At 41.5% G+C, this 20,173-nt stretch overlaps 1 protein-coding gene across 3 annotated transcripts in view; it reads left to right on the forward strand.

The window, feature by feature from the left end:
* Positions 1-20,173, forward strand: part of PHKB (phosphorylase kinase regulatory subunit beta) — a 601,073-nt gene that overhangs the window by 362,184 nt on the left and 218,716 nt on the right. For all 3 annotated transcript variants that reach the window (XM_029608470.1, XM_029608471.1, XM_029608473.1), the window contains one exon: positions 14,933-15,010. In XM_029608470.1, the coding sequence (XP_029464330.1) occupies positions 14,933-15,010 (78 nt within the window). The remainder of the gene's footprint in view (positions 1-14,932; positions 15,011-20,173) is intronic.

Here is a 20,173-nt window from a genome sequence, read left to right on the forward strand (position 1 = left end):
TGAGTGGAGGAAGGGGAGTGAGTGACTGAGGGGGAGGAGGATGAATGATCGAGGTGAATGAGCGAGGGGAAGGGGGAGTGAGGGAGAAGAAGTGTAGAAGAGTGCCATGTCCGAAAACGAACCGAAAACATTTTTTTTTAATGTAACCCGTTTTGACGGGCTTAATGGCTTGTAATACCATAAAAGGCATTGGAGGTGCAGTCATGAATGCTGACCTTTGGGCAGTCCTTACCACACTGTAGATTTAAAGATGATATCCTTATTCCCCCTGATACAGGGTTAGGAAACATGGACCATGTCAGGGCTATTGTTGGTAGATGATGAAGGATTTAAGTCCTAAAGTTAAGTCTATTTTATATGCATAAAAATTACAGAAATTATTATATAAAGAATTGAGCACAGAATGCCCAGAACTGAGACTGATAATTAAAGAGAAGGCTGTTGCTGGCCAGTAGTGCCTACTATGAATGGTCATTAAGCAGTATTAAATTATGTGGGGGGGGGGGGGGGGAATTTTCTTCTTACTACTGATAATACAATAAACATTTCTTAAATGAAGAGAAAAGCTAAAAAAAAAAAATGAAAAAAATCAGCTTTAAAATGTGAATGGAGATAGCTATGAAGAAAAACAGTGAGCATGAGACCTGCCCCCTTGTGATGTCATCTAGCCCAGCATCGAGCCGGTAAACGGCGCATTCCACCTGACACCGAGGCGGAGGGGGCTGCCCACCAGCACCGTGCACTTTTGAGATGCTTCACTGAAGAGAAAAGCTAAAAAAAAAAAAAAGAAAAAAAATCAGCTTTAAAATGTGAATGGAGATCGCTATGAAGAAAAACAGTGAGCATGAGACCTGCCCCTTGTGATGTCATCTAGCCCAGCGTCGAGCCGGTAAATGGCGCCATTCCACATGGCGTCGTGCGCCGAAGGGGCGCGACAAAGGGGCACTCCCCTTTGTGCACCCCCTTCGTGCAACCCTTGGTGCTACCTTTTTTTGTGTTTTTTTTTCTTTTTAACTTCTATGTTTCTTCCACTTTTGTTTACCTTTCTCTTTTTTCATAGTTGTTATCCCTTAACAATTTTCATTGTTATTAATGTTAAGTGTATTTGACAAAGGTAACTTTTGTTTCCTGCATCTCCTGTTTTAATGTAAACCGGTATGATTTGTATATTATACAAGAATGTCGGTATATAAAAATTAAAAATAAATAAAGGGAAGAACAGTGTCATTGCTGTCTGAGAGAGAGGGGGTGGGGGAGGGGCACAAAACAGCAAAAAAATAGAAAAGGAAATCCCACCAAGAACATCACAAAGGGAAAAATGACAAGAAAGTCAGTGGCTTTACAGCGATTGGATGTAGATTCACCAAAAAGCACCGAAATAGAAATTCAGTGTTAACTGTTTCTTCCTAGACTGCTTAATTTCTCTGTAGCTTATTCATTTTCTTCTATTTTAGTTTTCCTGGTAATGTATCGGTGTTTATTAGAACGGGAACATACATATACAAGTCCCCACGTTTCTGGGCAAACATCGGGGTTTGTTTGTGGTGGGGAGAAGCATGAAGTGCGCAGCTCAGGCTTCTCCTGTGTTGGCGGGGCAGGGCAGAAACCCAGGCTTGTGCTTCAAAGTGGACTGTAGGTGTGCGCAGTACTTGGTACTAGGGGAAGAAAGGAGACTGGGCAGTCATGAATGCTTTGGGCCAGAAACAAAATTCTTGTATGTTGAGTTAAAAAAATATATTTACAAACTGAAAACAGCTTTTGTAAATCGTGGGGTTTTGGGGATAGGAAATTGGAAAGAAATTTTTAGATATGCTTACCCTATTGCTTTATTAAACATCAAACAGTGGTGGAGAATATGAACTTTGTAATGCACTGCAGCGGTAATTTGAGCAATTAGTAAAAGAGAGAGCCCCAGATATTTCTTACTTGTAATGAATGAAGAGACTCGTGTTATTGCCAATAAAGTTGAAACCATAGCTTTGAGAGCAGGAGGCCCAGTTAATTACTCCATAAACCTTAGTCCAAAAATCTTGACTGGTAAGACATTTCTGCTACAGGTGTTCAGAAGTTTTCCTGCCCCAATAACATTTCCAGCTGATGATGAAGCAGTCTGGTTTTTAATCTTTGGAAAATTAGCAGAAAGGATATAAGATGGACACATTCACTTAATGGCTCTCAAGATGGCTAATAATGTTTTTGCTTATAAAATGCCTGCCACATCATGGACACATTCACTTAATGGCTCTCAAGATGGCTAATAATGTTTTTGCTTATAAAATGCCTGCCACATCATCTTCAGCAGGACTTAACGCCAATACGGTGACGGGATTAAGCGTTAATTGTGACCGTTATTAAAATGGAATGGGGCATGAAAGTCAATTTTGAACAGCCTCCTCCTCAGTACAGAAAAGAAAAGCCACTTGCTTTTTACATTTTTTTTTTTATGAATCAATAAAAAGTAATCAAAATTATTTCTCTTGTGTACTTCATGTTGGTGCTACACATCATCGAAGTCTGTTGTAATGAGTGATCGGAACAAAAATAACTCCTTTTCTAATTTTTTTTTTTTTTTTTTTTATAAGTAGGCTCTTTAAAAAGAAGAGTAAGCATAATTATATATTGCATTTGCCACCTTTTGGTTTAACTGGGATATTAATAAAATAAGGGAAATCAGTGAAAATCAGTGATTTGACTGAAAACGGATGGCAAACATTAAATTATTATTTTTTCCTGATAGAAATCGTTGAAATATCAGCTGGGATTTTCCATCCATGAAATATTTATTTATTTGATTTATATTCCTTTTTTTTTTTTGGCACTTCAGATTGGATTACATTCAAGCACTGCAGGTTTTTCCCTATAACACAGAGAGCTGGTTGATTGCTGGAAAGAATGGCAATACACTTGACTATTAAAATGAATATAAAAGCAGCCCACATCAGCTGTTAGACAGAAAACAAAAAACCAAGAAATCCCTGAGTATATAATAATACAGGTACTGAGAAACAACATAGCAAATGACTCATATAGTATTAAAATATATCCTCAGAGAAACTAATAGACTTTCTCAAAGGTGTCTAGGCCAGAATGATAAATAGCAAGAAAAGAACAGCCACTGATCAACACTAACAGCCCTGGCACACATCCTACCTCTGCCAGAGGCCCATTTGTCATGCTGTAGCACCCCACCTTCAAGAGAAATGAATGACTTGAATGTTACACTAAATTAATACATAGAAAATCAGCCAGAGACAAATGAACTTAGTCTATTTTACAGCCTTTTAAGGAAAAAAAAATATAGTAGGTAGGGGAGACTAATGATTTTGGTTATGCTGCAGGAGTCAAGGTATGAGGTCCACAAATGCGCTTATTTGAGCAATTCAAATCTTGCACGTAGCTTGGGGGAGAGGTGGTGGAAACAGAAACCGTGCGAGAATTCAAGAAAGCATGCGATATAAGCCCGGAGGATTCCTAGTTTGGAAGAAATGAGAGGAAAGCCAAAGAATGGCCTGATGGTCTATTACACTGCAGCAGGGAAGAAGTTGAGCAGGCTAGGTCCCCATCTGCTGCCATGTTCTGTATCCGCATGCTTGTTCATTGGAAAAAGGTGACTCAGCAAATGAAATAAAAAAATGTACAATACGCAACCATAAGGATATGGTGCGGTCTGAATTGGCAAATTGTTATAAAAATTACAGATGCGTTAAAAGGTAATAAAAACATGGTGAAACTTGCAGGCAAGGGTTTTTGAACCAAACTTTCACCTTATTATGAATCTTGTTGGTGCTGCAGAGTCAGGTTCAAGGGTATCTGAACTGTTAGCATCCCTTATTTGTTATGTAGGGTTTTGGGTTTTTTTTTAATTTGAAACACTTTAAATCCAGTGAGTATGTTTACACAATCAAATAGCTAAGTTGTCAGAATCTTTCATTGCTCTTATGGCTGTCATGTTGTGTAGGGTAGTTTCTGCAGTGAATTGTCAGTTGATCGTTCTATGGCAGCATGCAAGAAGGAGGAATTTTGTTTGTTGAAAAATACGGAAGGTAAATTGGAGACAAGTGTCATGGAGGGCATCCTGATAGCCCTATAATTTGCACTTCGTTTGGGAGACTTGGGTTTGTGCAATGTGCTGAATAAAAGGAGATGGGGGAAAATATGAGCCCCGTAATTTTGTACTGGGCTTTAGCCTCTGCAAACCTACTCAAAATAAAAGTTCCCCTGGCTGGCCTTTTTTTTGTGAAAATAATATAGAAACAGCAGTATAAAAATTGTCTGGTGGCGGAATGGCAGAATTGATGGCAATTGAAGAAAATCAATAGGTCATTTTGTCTGTGAAGCATTTTGCTTCTAAGGTATATCCTCTCTGACACTCACATTACTTGCACCATCTCCACTAACTCACTTTTGACTCCTCCTGCTGAAATCAGTGTGTGCCACCTGTATACAGCACACATACTACACACACAAGTATTTCTGACCTCCGCTTTTCAGCTTCCGCACAAGCAGTAAACCATTGAAACTTGAGTAGTCTAACATAAGGTATGCCGTACTGGGTCAGACCAAGGGTCCATCAAGCCCAGTATCCTGTGTCCATCATTGGCCAACCAAGTCACAAGTACCTGGCAAGTACCCAAATATTAAATGAATAGATCCCAAGCTACTAATCCGTATTAATTAATAACAGTTTATGGACTTCTGCTGTAGGAGTTTATCCAACCCTTTTTTAAACCCAGTTACACTATCAGCTGTAACCACATCCTCTTGCTATGAATTCCAGAGCTTGATTATGTGTTGAGTGAAAAATAATTGTCTCCAATTTCTTTTAAATGAGCTATTTGCTAACTTCATGGAGTGCCTTCTAGTCCTTGTATTATCCGAAAGAGTAAATAGCCAATTCACATTTACCTGTTCAAGTCATTTCATGATTTTGTAGACCTCCATCATATCCCCCCTCAGCCATCACTTCTCCAAGCTGAACAGCCCTAACCTCTTTAGCCTTTCCTCACAGGAGAGCCATTCCATCTCCTTTATCATTTTGGTCACCCTTTTCTGTACTTTCTCCAGTGCAACTATATCTTTTTTGAGATGCGGCGACCAGAACTGCACACAGAATTCAAGGTGCGGTCTCGCCATGGAGCCATGCAGAGGCATTATGACATCCACCATTTTATTTATCATTCCTTACTAATAATTCCTAACATTCTGTTTGCTTTTATGACCGCCACAGCACACCGAGCCGAAGATTTCAGTGTATTATGCACTATGACGCCTAGATCTCTTTCCTGGGTGGTAACACCTAATGTGAAACCTAGCATTGTGTAACCACAGCAAGGGTTATTTTTCCCTATTGTACATCACCTTGCACTTGTCCACATTAAATTTCATCTGCCATTTGGACGCTCAATCTTCCAGTCTCACAAGGTCCTCCTGCAATTTATCACAATCTGCTTGAGATTTAACTACTCTGCATAATTTTGTGTCATCCGCAAATTTAAGCATCTCATCCGTCGTGCCCCTTTCCAGATCATTTATAAATATATTAAAAACCACCGGTCCTAGTACAGATCCCTGAGGCACTCCACTGTTTACCTTTCTCCACTGTGAAAACAGACCATGTAATCCTACTCTGTTTCTTGTCTTTTAACCAATTTCCTATCCACAAAAGGATATCGCCATCTATCCCATGACATTTTAGTTTTCTTACAAACCTCTCATGATGGCTTTGTCAGACGCCTTCTGCAAATGCAAATATACCACATCTACCGGTTCACTTTTGTCCACGTTTGTTCAACCCTTCATAAATATATAGGAGATTTATGAGGCAAGACTTCCCTTGGGTAAATCCATTCTAGCTAAATCCCATTGAACAATGTCTAGCTAACTGTTCTGCGATTTTATTCTTTATAACAGTTTCCATGATTTTTCCCAGCACTGAAGTTAGACTATAGATTCCAAGATCCCCCCTGGAGCCTTTTTTAAATATTGGGATTATATCAGCCACCCTCCAGTCTTCAGATATAATTGACGACTTTAATGACAGGTTAAGATTTTTACTAATATGTCTGAAATTTCATTTTTGAGTTCTTTCAGAAACCTGGGGTGTGTTGTATCCAGTCCAGGCAATTTACTACTGTTTAGTTTGTCAATCTGGCCTACTACATCTTCCAGGTTCACCATAATTTGGTTCAGTTCATCTGAATCATCACCCTTAAAAACCATTTCCGGAATGGGTATCTCCCCAACATCCTCTTCAGTAAACACCGAAGCAAAGGATTTAACTCTTTCTGCAATGGCCTTATCTTCCCTAAGTGTCCCTTTAACCACACGATCATCTAATGGTCCAACCAATACCTTTGCAGGCTTTCTGCTTTGGGTATATTTTAAGAAGTTTTATTATGAGTTTTTGCCGCTATAGCCAACTTCTTTTCAAATTCTCTGTTTTATCAGTGTCTACATTGAATTTGCCAATGCTTATGGTTTACCTTATTTTTCTCTGATGAATCCTTCTTCCAATTTTTGAATGAAGATCTTTTCACTAAAATAGCCTCTTTTACCTCACTTTTTAACCATGCTGGCATTCGTTTGGCCTTCCTTCCACTTTTCTTAATGTGTGGAATACATGTGGACTGCGCTTCTAAGATGGTATTTTTAGACAATGTCCATGCCTGCTACACATTCTTTAACTTTATAACTGCACCTTTCCTTTTTTTTTTTTTTTTAACTGTTTTCCTTATTTTTTCAAAGTTTCCCTTTTGAAAATTTAGTACTAGAGCCATGGATTTACTTACTGTCCCCCTTCCTGCCATTAATTGAAATTTGATCAAGTTATGATCACTATTACCAAGCGGCCCCATCACCGTTACCTCTCTCAACAGATCTTGGTCTCCACTGAAAATTAGATCTAAAGTTGCTCCCTCTTGTCCATTCCTTAACCATTGCTCTATAAAACTGTCATTTATTCCATCCAGGAACTTTATCTCTCTAGTATGTCCTGGTGTTATATCTACCCAATCAATATTGGGGTAATACAAATCTCACATCAATATGTTGTGAAACCAAAAATTTTTCTTTTATGTGCTGTATTTCATGTAAATTAATTTATATGTAGGACCATCATAACACCCACAGCATACAAGCAAGTTAGCTTTATGTATTAAATGCTACTGGTCATATTTAATCATCGGTCCTGTTATTGATAAGTGTACTTTTTCTTTTATATAACTTTTTCTAAGCTTTTTTATAACCTTTTTGTAATTTTTCTGGAAGTTAATGTGGAACGGTACTTCCCTTATTAGTTGACAGCACTGTCGCGCTTCGGAGATCCAGTTCTTTTGGTGGCTCTACCGCGCTTCAAAGTTTGAATCACTCAAGCGAATCCAATACAATATTAATGCGCTTCAGAGGTCCAGTTGTTCGAGGGGTACAGTCCGATGTACGTTTCTCAAAGCTGCTTCAGGGACTGCAACACATCATTCTCCTGTACTAGCCACTGAGAAGTTTAATTCATCGTGTCCACATGACTGTTCAGTTTCATTCTACAAAGGACGAATGCCAACAAGTCATAACTTAACGTTTTATATCGCACATAACTTTGACTTAGATATAGAACGCACATCCTTGGGATATGATTCAAAAAAACACTAACTCACCAAACCTTGCCGCCTTTTCCTCTTGTCGTTGTCTGAGCAAGGTTACCGCGAGAGTGCTACTATTATATGTGATCTGCCATATTATACCTGTGTGTCTGATTTGACTGTCGAGCGGTATTCACATGAAGTGAATCCACTCTTTCCTTGTCAAGTCCATTAGGCGTCACTGTTTTCAATTGATAAATCCAACATTGTTCGCATTGACGGAGGCGTTTGATCCTATCGCCACGTCTCCAATGTGCCGCTACTATTTCTAAAATGGTCCATCTCAGATAAAGTATGTTGACACTCTGTGAAATGAGCCACGAGCGGTTCCTCAGTTCTGCATGTTTTTAAACAACATTTGTGTTCAGTTAGTCTAGTGCGTATGGGACGCTTGGTCATGCCCACATAAGTAAGTGGGCATGGGCAAAATATTGTGTAGACAACGAAGGAGGTTTTACAGGTGGCATAAGATGATGCGGCCCGATGATGTATGTATCGTGGTCTGTGGAGATTTTAAAACACAGTAAGAACAATTGATACAGCTGGTAGCGTCTACTGTCATTGCTGATAGGTTGTGTGAGCTGGAGCGAACAACTTGATCCTTAATGTTCCTACCTCTCGAGTATGCTATACGGACAGGTTCCTTGATCAAGGGGTGGATATCCTGGAGGATTGACCAGTGTCATCTGATGGCTTTACTAATGATTGGAGACGCCAGTGTGTGCCTCATAACCAGCGTCTGTGGGTTCGAATCCTCAGGATTTTTTTGTAAAAATAAAAATTCCCTATTGGAGTAAAGAGCTTGTCGGTACGCTTTTTTAATACATGACACTGCATATCCTCACTGTAAAAAATGTTCTGCTAGTTGTTGAGCCTGCTGTTTGAACTCAGAATGATCAGTGCACAGGCACCGTATACCAATAAATTGACCTACAGGGAGATTAAATTTAAAGGTCCTAGGATGAAAGCTATCAAAGCGCAAAAGATTGTTGCGATCATTAGGCTTACGATACAGTGTCGTTGTTACAGTCTTGATATCTGGTGATGAGAATATCCAAGTATGCTACTTGCTGTTGGTGAAAATTCATGGTAAATTTGAGACATGAGTTGAGATTATTTAACCAGGCATGAAATTCTAACAGTGATGACTGAGACCCTTCCCACACAATGAAAATGTCATCAATATACCTTTTCCAATGTTTTATATGTGATGACCACTGATTCTGTTGAATATATTGTTTCTCAAAAGCTGTAACAAATAAATTGGCCACATCCAGGGCCATAGCGGCTCTCATTGCTGTTCCACATACCTGTAAGAAAAATGTATCTTGAAACATGAAGTAATTCTGACTTAGTGCTAAATGTAACAATTCAATGATGAAGGAAGTGGGTATGCGTTGTGGTGAAGGACGTTTTTTTAATACAGTGGCAATGACTGTGAGCAATTCTTCCTGCGGAATAACTGTGTAAAGTGACTCGATGTCCATAGTGACTAATAGACTATCGTTAGTCAAAGTGACAGTGAACAAGAATTGAAGCATGTAAGATGTATCCTTAATATATGATGGTGTTTGTGATACATAAGGCTGTAAAATTTTATCCAAAAAGATTGAAATTGGTTTGAGCACTGATTCCTTGGCCGAAACTATCGGTCTTCCCGGGGGGCTGTCAAGGTTCTTGTGGATTTTGGGTACAATATACAGCACCGGAATTCTAGGATGTTTGTTAATGAGAAATTCACATTCACTGTTAGTGAATGTGATTTGTTCCACGATTTGTTACCTCAGCTAAAATGCTGTCCGTGGGATCCATGCTGGACCTTTGAAGCGCGTTAGGGTTGTATTGGATTCGCTTGAGTGATTCAAACTTTGAAGCGCGGTAGCACCACCAAAAGAACTGGATCTCCGAAGCACGACAGCGCTGTCAACTAATAAGGGAAGTACCGTTCCACATTAAATTCCAGAAAAATTACAAAAAGGTTATAAAAAAGCTTAGAAAAAGTTATAAAAAAGAAAAAGTACACTTATCAATAACAGGACCGATGATTAAATATGACCCAAAGCGGTTAATACATAAAACTAACTTGCTTGTATGCTGTGGGTGTTATGATGGTCCTACATATAAATTAATTTACATGAAATACAGCACATAGAAGAAAAATTTTTGGTTTCACAACGTATTGATGTGAGATATTGTGGTTCGTTGTGCATTGGGATTAATATTCACTACCAATTGTTATGATCCTGCCCACGGACCCCATCCCGCAAAAAGGCGCTCTCCTCCTTCCTTCTCCGGCACTGCAGCATTTCTTCGCAACCTGTGCCACCGCTAAGCCATGTCTTTCATCTTTGCGGCCTTGCTGCTGCTGTTGCTGCTTTCCTCCTGTGCAGCTGGAGCCACGTCGCCGACTCCTCCTTCAAGGGAAGTCCCCGCTGTGATTCCCTCCTCCTATGCGGCCCGAGCGCTGCCATCAGAGCTCCTTTTCACGGCAGGAGCCACCTCCGGCCTGCTCTCTCCTCCTCCATTCAGCTGGACGCTGCCACAGGCCTTGGCTCCACCCTCCAGCCTCCAAGGTCCCTCTAGGCGTGGCCACGCCACCTCTTCACCTCTTTTAAAGGGCCAAAAGCAGGAAGCACTCTTCAGCCACACCAGATGACGTCTTCAGGGCTCTTCCTGGTCCTGCCCTATATAAAGGCTTTGCTTCAGTTCTTCAGTGCCTTCGAATGGAGTTACAACTCCTTCCTTGGAGTTACATCTCCCTTGAACTTTCTCCAGCTTTCAAGGAGTCCATCTACTGCTTCTGTCCAGATGACTTCATGTCCTTGTTCTTCGTGTTCCGATGTCTCCGTCCAATGTTCCAAATCTCGTCCCTCATCGGATCTTTTTTGTGGTATCTTCCAGTCCTCTGCTTCCCTTCCTGAAGCCCTGGAGTTCCTCATCTGTATCCAGTTGTTCAGACATCTCCTCATCCAGATGTCCTCTCGTCTAGATGCCCGTGGGTCCGCCTGTTCAGGTGTCTGGATGTCCACTCATTCAGATGTCCAGACACCCTTGCCTTTGGAGGTACCATTCTCCTGGGTACAGATCTCCTTCATTCCTTATCTCGATCCTGAAGAATCCACAAGCTGCCTTGCCGTCCACCGGACATCATCTCTAGCCATCCTTTGTGGGAGTAAATCCGTCTCATTTGGTGTCCATCTTCGGTGACTGGCGTCCCTTCCGGCTGGACCTCTCTCAAGAGCTGCCCGGATCCTTCTCTCCATCCTGTGCTTGTTCCACTCCCTGCATGTGTGCGACCAGCCTCTCAGGTGGTGTAGGGCATGCAGCAGGACAGGGTGGTCCGTGACCAGTCCACGTCGGGCTGTGTAGGGTGCCCTGAGGGACAGTGCCTTCCCAGTTCCAAGAGCCTCCTCTCTTCCATGTTCCAAGAGCCTCGTCTCATCCAAGTACCAGGAGTCCTCGTCTTCGCTATGTACCTTGACTCTTTTCTTGTTCTCGGATCCGGAGCCTCCAGTTCCTTGTCTCTTCGTTTCCAGCCCTCTGCCTCTGTCTGACTTCACCAGTGCGTGTTGGCTCAGCGGGGGGGCTGAACCCGTTTCGTCTCAGCTCCTGTGTACTTGCTTCACCTGTGCCTGCCCTCGCTCACCTCCCTTGGGGCGTGTCTTGGGCTCCTCCCTGAGTCGCCCCATGGGCTAAGGGCTCTCTCTCTCTCCCAGGAGCAGACTATCGCGCCTCCGCATCCCTCCTCAGGGCCCATAGGGCACGTTCGTAATACCAATTTGGTTAGCTTCCCAAATTTCTCTTAGCATTTCACTGTCTGTCTCATCATTTTGGCTAGGTGGATGATAATATACTCCTATCACTATTCCCCAACACACAAGGTATTTCTGCCCATAAAGATTCAATTGTGCATTTAGTCTCTTGCAGATCCTTATCCTGGTAGACTGTATGCCATCCTGGACATAGTGTCACCCTACCACCAAGTTGCTCCTCTCTATCATTGCAATATAATTTGTACCCTGTATAGCACTATCCCATTGGTTATCCTCTTTCCACCAAGTCTCTGAGATGCCAGTTAAGTCTGTCGTCATTCAGTGCTATACACTCTAACTGTCTCATCTTCTTAGACTTCTGGCATTAGCATATAAACATTTCAAAGTGTATTTTTTGTTTGTATTAACATTCTGCTGTTTAGTTGACAGGGATAAATTGGAATTTTTTTTTAGCTCAGATGAGTTTTTGTTTATAGGCACTTGGACTACTTTTTTTAATTATTGGAACCTCTCTGTTGGGGTGCCTTAACTCTAATGCTTCATTAGTATCCTTCGAAGATATTCCATCCGAACCATGCACTATTGAGCCACTGTCTGCTTTCCCCTTTGGTCTAGTTTAAAAGCTGCTCTATTTCCTTTTTAAAGGTTAGCGCCAGCAGCTTGGTTACACCCTGGTTAAGGTGGAGCCCATCCCTTTGGAAAAGACTGCCCCTTCCCCAAAAGGTTCCCCAATTCCTTACAAAACTGAATCCTCTTCCTTATACCATAGTTGCATCCATGCATTGAGACTACAGAGCTCTGCCTGCCTCTGGGGACCTGCGCGTGGAACAGGGAGCATTTCAGAGAATGCTTCCCTGGAAGTTCTGGATTTTAGCTTTCTACCCTAAGAGCCTAAATTTGGCTTCCAGAACCTCTCTCCCACATTTTCCTATGTTGTTGGTGCCCACATGTACCACGACAGCCGGCTCCTCCCCAGCACTGTCTAAAATCCTATCTAGGTGACGTGTGAGGTCCGCCACCTTTGCACCAGGTAGGCATGTTACCAGGTGATCCTCACGCCCACCAGCCACCCAGCTATCTACATTCCTAATAATCGAATCACCAACTATGACGGCCGACCTAACCCTTCCGTCTGGGGCAGTAGCCCTGGGAGACACTTCCTCAGTGCAAGAGGACAGTGCATCAGCTGGAGAGCAAGTCCATGCTACATGATCATTTCCTGCCACACGAGGTTGATGCTTTCTGACCAGGAGACTTGCCTCCTCCAAGGCAGCACCATGGCTGCCAGACTGGAGTTGGGACTTGGCTACGATGTCCCTGAAGGTCTCATCTATATACCTCTCTGTCTGCCTCAGCTCCTCCAGGTCTGCCACTCTAGCCTCCAGAGATTGGACTCATTCTCTGAGAGACAAGCTTTTTGCACTAGGAGCACACCTACAGCCTCTCACTGGCGGGTAAAAAAAATCATACATGTGACAATTGATGGAAAAGACTGGAAGACTTCTTGCTGCTGAATTGCTGCCTTCATCTTAATTGTGTTCAGTTCCTAGTTAAGTTTAGGTTGCTATGGGAGTAGGGATGCATACAATTTGAGTCCTTTAAATTTATTAGTGTATTCGCTATTTATCTGGTAGTGACCAACAAGATAATTATTAAACTCTTGATAAGGCCTGGGGAAATCCTGTGTTTTAAGTTAAATGGCTGGTTAATTTTTTTTTATGTGAAAGTGTCTCCTATCTATAAATCAAAGAATGAAGGAGGGACATCAAAACACCCAAACTCCTGGCTTCTGCCTGCCTTCTGACTAGCTATTTAATACAGACACACAAGCACACTAAAGAATTTGCCCCAATACTTTACTTCTCCCCAAAACTTTTTAAGTTCTAAAATTTCCCAATGCAGTACTTACTGATTTTTTTCTTCAACCACCAGCAAGGTGATCCTTTCCTGTTAGTGCTCCCACAAGATCTAATATGATGCTACTAATCAGCTCACAAGAAATATACTTAATTTATTCTATTTGCATAAAACATAGAATGAACTAATTAACTTGCTCTCACTCCTTTTTCTGGTATTAACCATTGTTTTTCTCTTTTATCCTGAAAATTAATTACCTGAAATATCTATGGTTTACTGATTAATCTCCTCCTGAAAATTTACTTGATTCCATAGTAATTAAATGTATCTAAATTGTTTCCTTGTGATACTCTGCCAACTAGTGGGTTAGTCTATAAAGTCAGAAAAGAAGGTAGGGGTGGGTGGGAGTTGGGGGTGAGGGTGATCCTTCCTTCTACTTTTCCTTTCTAAAGCCAAGTAGAAAAATGCCTAAGAAACAAACAAAAAAAATAAAGCAATGCAAAAAATATTTTTCAAAAATGAAAAGAACAGAAAGTTATTAATACAAATTATTCCCTTCCAAGTAAGGTCTCTACAATTTAATTCAGCCAGAAAAACTTACCTGTTGTAGGTTAGCTTCTCCAATAAAGGTAGATTAGTTCTTAGCTGTGGGGACCTATATGCAGAGCTGAGATCCTGATCCAGTTAACACAGGCAATGAGCTCCTTTCAACTCCCAAGGTTCAAAGAAAAAGCTGTCCCTTTGAACTACTAAATCCAAAGACAGAAAGAAAAAGACACCAGAGCAAGGCAACCCCTTCCTCTCTACTCTTTCTTTCTAAAATGCCTATGAAACAAAGAAAGTAATGCAAAAAAATCCCTTTTTCAAAAATTAAAAGAACAAAAAATTAATAAAAATATTATCCCCCTTAAAGTAAGATCTCCTCAGTTGAGTTCAGCCAGAAAAACGTACCTGTTGTAGTTTAGCTCCTCCAATAAAGGCAGATTAGTTCTTAGCTGTGGTGACCTATATGTAAAGTTCAGATCCCGATCCAATTAACACAGGCAATGAGCTCCTTTCAGCTCCCAAGCTTTTACTTAGACTGTAAGTGCCTAGATTTAGGATTAGGGTTGCTCATGTTAGTGTGCATACAGTGTCCCTCTTTTCAGTAACTTGTAATGCTCTTTCCCTGTAGCCTCTGTACTTCATCAAGCATTTTGATGCTGCTTGAAACAATGAACAAAAATACTCATATTCCCAACTTTATCAGAATGTTCGTGTTTTGTGATGACAGAGTAATATAACTGTTTTCCACACGCACCCAGAGAATGATGCTATAATGTGCTGTCACAAAGCCTTAAGTTAATTCAAGTGAAGTAGTTCACATATTACATTACATTTACCTGTGTGAATTAATAACCTGTCCTTTCTCTTCCTTCTCAGCCAAGTTCTTATCACCCTGTTATATGTAACTGCCTTTTCAGCACCATCGTTATAGTTATGTTTACTATGTTCACTATGTTTACTATGCACCCATGTTCTATGTGAACCAGCATGATGTGACTGCTGTCTCGAATGCCGGTATATAAAAATCGGAAATAAATAAATAAATAAATAAATTTATATTTATACTGCCTGTTCGATCTAATCAAATGTACATTCTGAAATATTGCTTGGTTATATTTTTAGGAGTTTTTAGAGGAAATGCAGAGCAAGTAAAGGAATATCAAGAGCTTCTGGATCCAGTGCTTTTCGAAGCATTTGAAGGTAAAACTGCCCTTGTTCTAATGCATTTCATTTTCTTTCAATGAGAGTTTTGCTGGAATTTATAAAAGTTTAATAAACCACTGTAAATACTATAAAGGAAAGAGATCAATGCAGAAATTGAAAGACTATCTTGACAAGTAGGTCTCCCGGGGAAATGTTTGAAAAAAAGAAAAAGAACTTTCCTAGCTTCTGTAAAAGAATAGGATTTAATTTTTTATGGGAACAAACATGAATTTTAATGCAAGGCTCTTTCTTTAACTTTTCTCTTATCCTTGGTCCCAGAATTTACTATTAAAGATGCACAGGTAATTTCCTTGGATTTAAGGGAAATCATAATGTTAACAGCTCCCAAGCTTAGGTCAGGGGCGGTTCTATAATGAGGCAGGTTGAGGCGGCCGCTTCAGGTGGCAAAAACTGCCCCCCCCCCCCCAAAAAAAAAAAACTCCTCTAGCAGCTTGCCTCACCCTGCCGCCAAAACAAGAAAGGGCCCGTGCAGAACCCCCCTCCCCCCCCCACACCCCCGTGCAGCTGTGGTCTCCTTCAAGAATTGTACGAAGGAGAGGGCGAGGGGGCGGACCACCCTGGGCGCTAACAGGGGGGAGAGGGCTGCTATTGCCATGGTCTTGCGGCGACGCACAGAAGTAACGTGCCGGTGGGGGGGTTCCTGCTCCCCGCCAGCAAAAGCGAGGCCCTGCCATGCCGCCGCCCTTTCCCCACAGAGTTGGCGGCAGAAGAAGAGGCCCTGCAGTGCCGCCGGCATTTCCTCCGAGCTGGCGGCAGATGAAGAGGCCCTGCCGTGCTTGACGGCCTTTCCCCCTCGGAGCCAGCAGAAGACGAAGAGGCCCTGCTTAAATGTGTCTGAGAGAACGAGAGGATTGTCCCTGTGAGAGTGAATGCCTGTGTATTAGATGGTGTGTATGAGAGGGTTTGTGTGTGTGTGTGTGTGTATGAGAGAGTTTGTGTGTGTGTGTGGGGGGGGGGCTACCATCTCATCCATGCAGCAGATTGCCTTGAGCCACCCCTGGTGTAAGTACAGGGCAAGGAGATGAGGTTTGAGTGAAGACGGGTGGTAAAATGCAAGCAGGAAGACAATTGACTCCAAAGTCTGTAGGACAGGATGAAATTTAAACACAGTAGAGGTAGCAGGAGTTTGGGCTGGGCTAGGTAGGATGGCAAAAATTTAAGCGAGGCCAGCACTTTGGGTCTAAATTCACTAAACCGTTCAGAAAACAACATCTCCAGGTGCATTTTCCTCGTTCCCGTTTACTGTTGAGGCTTTGAATTATCAGTGTATTGCTCTCATGGTTCCTATAGTGCAGACATAAATAAAAATGAATGCCCACACTGCTCTCATCTTTCATGCCTCCTTTGTGCTAGCTACAGGAGGGCTACAAAATTACTTTTCATTACTTGCATTTGTTACAGCTTCTTGTTTGGCATGGCTTTCTGTGAAAATAGGGTAGGAGAAGCTGATTTTTAATACTGTATTCAAGGTCGTTTGATCTACAGTTTGTGTAGCTGAGAGCCCAAAAGGTCTTTGAGGTTATCAGACTGTTATAAGAGTAAAGAAACTAAGGATAAGTTAGGAAAATTAAAAAAAATAAAATCTAGACGAATGATGTAACATTTTTGATATGCTTCGAGTTCCGCAGCACCGTGATATCACTTAACACTTGCTGACTGAGATGCATAAAATTGGTCCTTCAGATGTCTGGCTCACTTGTGTGAGGATTATGACAAATGCAGCTATAGGTGGCTGGGAAGATATGGACATGAAGATTAGCATGCAAGAGATACAAGAGATCTCAGAATAAGACAAGTGGCTATTTGGAAATGCTGAGGGAAACAGCTCAGGACAGCAAAGGCATAAGCACTGGAAACAAAACAGCTAAAGCAATAAAGCAAGGGCACAGAATCGAGGGGGTGGAATTGTAAATCTGAGAGGTGAAATGGAGGAAAGTGTTGAGGGTGATAAATGAAATACTAATATTTTTGTTCAACAAACAATTGATTGGAGAAGGACCACTGAGAGGGTGACAAGAATGCATATTGTAAAGGGGTAAATATCACTCCATTTACAGAAGAGGTTAACATGAAACTAGCAAAACTGGCTAAGTCAATAGAGCCAGATGGTACAGATCCCAAGATATCTCAGGAGAGCCCTGGCAGGTCCAGTAACAGTTTTGTTCAATCGTTCTTTGGAAACAGGAGTGATTCCAGAGGATTCCTATTTCCAAAGTAGAAATAAGGAAGAAATGAACTACAGACTAGTTAGTTTGAACTCACTGGTGGATAAATTAATAGTCACTACTAAAGAAAAGGGCAATGGATAATCTTGATTACAGAGGGGTTGCAGGATTTAAGGCAGCATAGTTTTATTAGAGGAAAATCATGCTAAACTAATCTGATCAATTTCTTTGATTGGGCAATCAAAGAATTAGATCAAGGTAGACAGTGGATGCGATGCATCTTTATTCTATTAAAGCTTTTAATACTATCCTACACTGGAGGCTCTTATATAAACTGTAACCCACTGTGAACTTTGGAGCTAGCAGGTAATAAGTTTATAATAATATTAACATTGGACCCCCAAGGTGATTGACTGGGTTAGAAATTGATTGCATTATAGAGAACAGAGAGTAGTGGTAAGTAGGAGTTCACTCAAAGGAAAGAGGGAATAGCATTGAAAATACCTTAGGGATGAGCCCCAATGCAGATTTTGTTCAATTTTTTTTCAAAAGTGATATTGCCAAGAGGTTAGTAGGAAAGATTTGTGTTTTTGCAGATACTGAAATCTGCAACATCGCGGACATTCCTATTGAAGCAGATGAAAATGAGGAGTGATCTAAGAAAGCCAGAGGCACGGTGAACTGCTTAATAGCTAAGATTCAGTGCAAAAGAAGTCATGCATGATGGAGGATGAGACAGTTATGTGGCCTAAATGAGAGAGATCTCAGAGAGATCAGATCTTATAATCCTAATATTGCAAAACTGTAGCAAATCGGTGGCCAGAGCCAGAAGACTGCTTCGTTGCATAGGGAGAGATATAACCAGTAAAAGGAAAAGATGATCATGTTCCTGTCCAAGCCATTGGTGAGACCTTGCCTGGCATATTGTGTCCTGAAGGATAGATAGGCTACAGGTGATTAAAAAATGTAACTGATAATCTGATGATACAAATTCACTAGTTTTAAGGGAGCAGTTGCATACACTTTTGTGAGCTTATCAATCAGTTTTAATGTAGCAGCATTTCAGTATACAAGGTTTAATACAGTATGTACATTTTCTTTGTTTTGTTTTAAAGTTTCTAAAGTTTTTACAGAGCAAAACTCTGTTATGAAAAATGAGGCTGACTCATGCATTATCACCAAGTAAACTTGCACTTGATGAATACACAATGCCTAGCTGAAAGATTAATTAAGCCAGTTTATTTCACCCTTAGCCATTGGCAGGTCACACTCCTTCTGAAAAGCGCAGCCTGGGAACCCAGTCAGCAAATGACAGGGCAATAGAATCCAGAACAGGGTAAAGAAGTCCTTAGCGTGCCAGAGTTCTGCCAGGGAATACGTTTGCAAGGCACCTAACTCCAAGATTAGTGGAGCAGGCTATGCTGAGCATGGAATTCAGTCTTAGGCTTGCTGGTTCACAAGTTAATGAACTGCAGATCCACAGGGTGTAGGTACACGAAGTAACAAATGAAGGTGATATAAAGAAAATTTCCTTAGTAATTCCATTTCAAAAATATTTCATATACAGCGATAGAGCAGTCTTTCTGCTTTTGATTTGATTTGGACTTCAGTGGATCGCTGTCCTTAGTGGTGGTCACTTTGAGTTTTTGTTTGGTTTATCTCAAAAGTTAGCCAGATAGGAATATACGGCTAATTTTAGACCTGTCTACAACACGGCCAAAGTTAGCCAGCTAACTCCACTCCTCCCCGGAACATCTACTGCCTGCCCCAGGAATTGCCCCCAACATATTCGGCTGCATTCTAGCCGGCTAAGTCATTTCAGTTTTCCATCTTAAATGGCTTTTGAATATCCACCCCTTTGTATTTATCTTGAATCAACTTTGAGCTTTTCTTATTGGCATTTTTCAACTCTTGTGTAAATTTAAAAAAAAAAAAAAAAAAAAAAAGCATTTAGGGACTAGTTATATCCATCCATTCACAGTCATAATTTCTACGAAAGCTCATCAGGGAAATTGGAGCATAGGTGTGGCGCCTGTCCTCTTAGAAATTACCTCAATTCGATAAAGGCTCAAAAATCCATGCATTAGCATGATTTTCACTTCTGCCTTGTTCAATAATGATGTTTTTTTTGCCTCATTTTGGCGATATGGTGAAAAAAGTATTTATCGCAGCCGATATCGCAGATTGCGCCTGTTTTTGTGGCGAATATCGAACGCTATAAAAACTAGAATGATAACGGACACATCTACCAGGCCTTCCTGGCCCAATAAAAACACCTGTTCTTACCCGGGCTACTTTTCTAAAGCCATATTGCTTGTGGAAAGCGTAATTGTCGCGGCATTCTGGATGCCTCAGCAGGCTTACCGCAGGCGACAACTAGAACAACAACAATCTCAAGAACAGCCAGGGCCTGATCAAAGTCCTCCTAGGGCAGTAGCATTGGCGCAGGCAGAGCCATGGGTCCTGCAAGCTCAGGGCACGGGCCAGCGGCCGGCATGCAGACAGCCATGGTGCAGGAGATACAGGGAGTGTGTCTTTCCTTCACGAACATTCTTGTTGGGCATGCTAGAGGACTTTGTGGTTAGCAGGTATCACCTCAGCTCTTGGGCTATCCTGGAATTATATGAAGAAATCAAAGGGGATCTGGATCTGGTCACCGAGAGGTCCCATGCCATCCCTGGCCTCACCAAACTCTTGACCACCCTGCATTTCACAGCAAGCGGCTCCTTCCAAACTACAATTGAAGTCGTGGGAAGAATGTCCCAAAACCCTTTTTCACGCTATCTGAACCAGGTCATCAAAGCAGTCACTGACCGCGTTCCTTGCTAATTAGCATTTCCTCACAACAGGCAGGACTTGATGGACTTGAAGAGAGGGTTTTATGCCTTTGCACACTTTCCCAATGTTCTCGGAGCTATCAACTACACTCACGTGGCCGTCGTCCCACCCCGTAAGAGGGTTGGAGACGTACCGC

This window comes from Rhinatrema bivittatum, chromosome 7 (assembly GCF_901001135.1).
Source record: "Rhinatrema bivittatum chromosome 7, aRhiBiv1.1, whole genome shotgun sequence".
NCBI classification, from domain to species: domain Eukaryota; kingdom Metazoa; phylum Chordata; class Amphibia; order Gymnophiona; family Rhinatrematidae; genus Rhinatrema; species Rhinatrema bivittatum.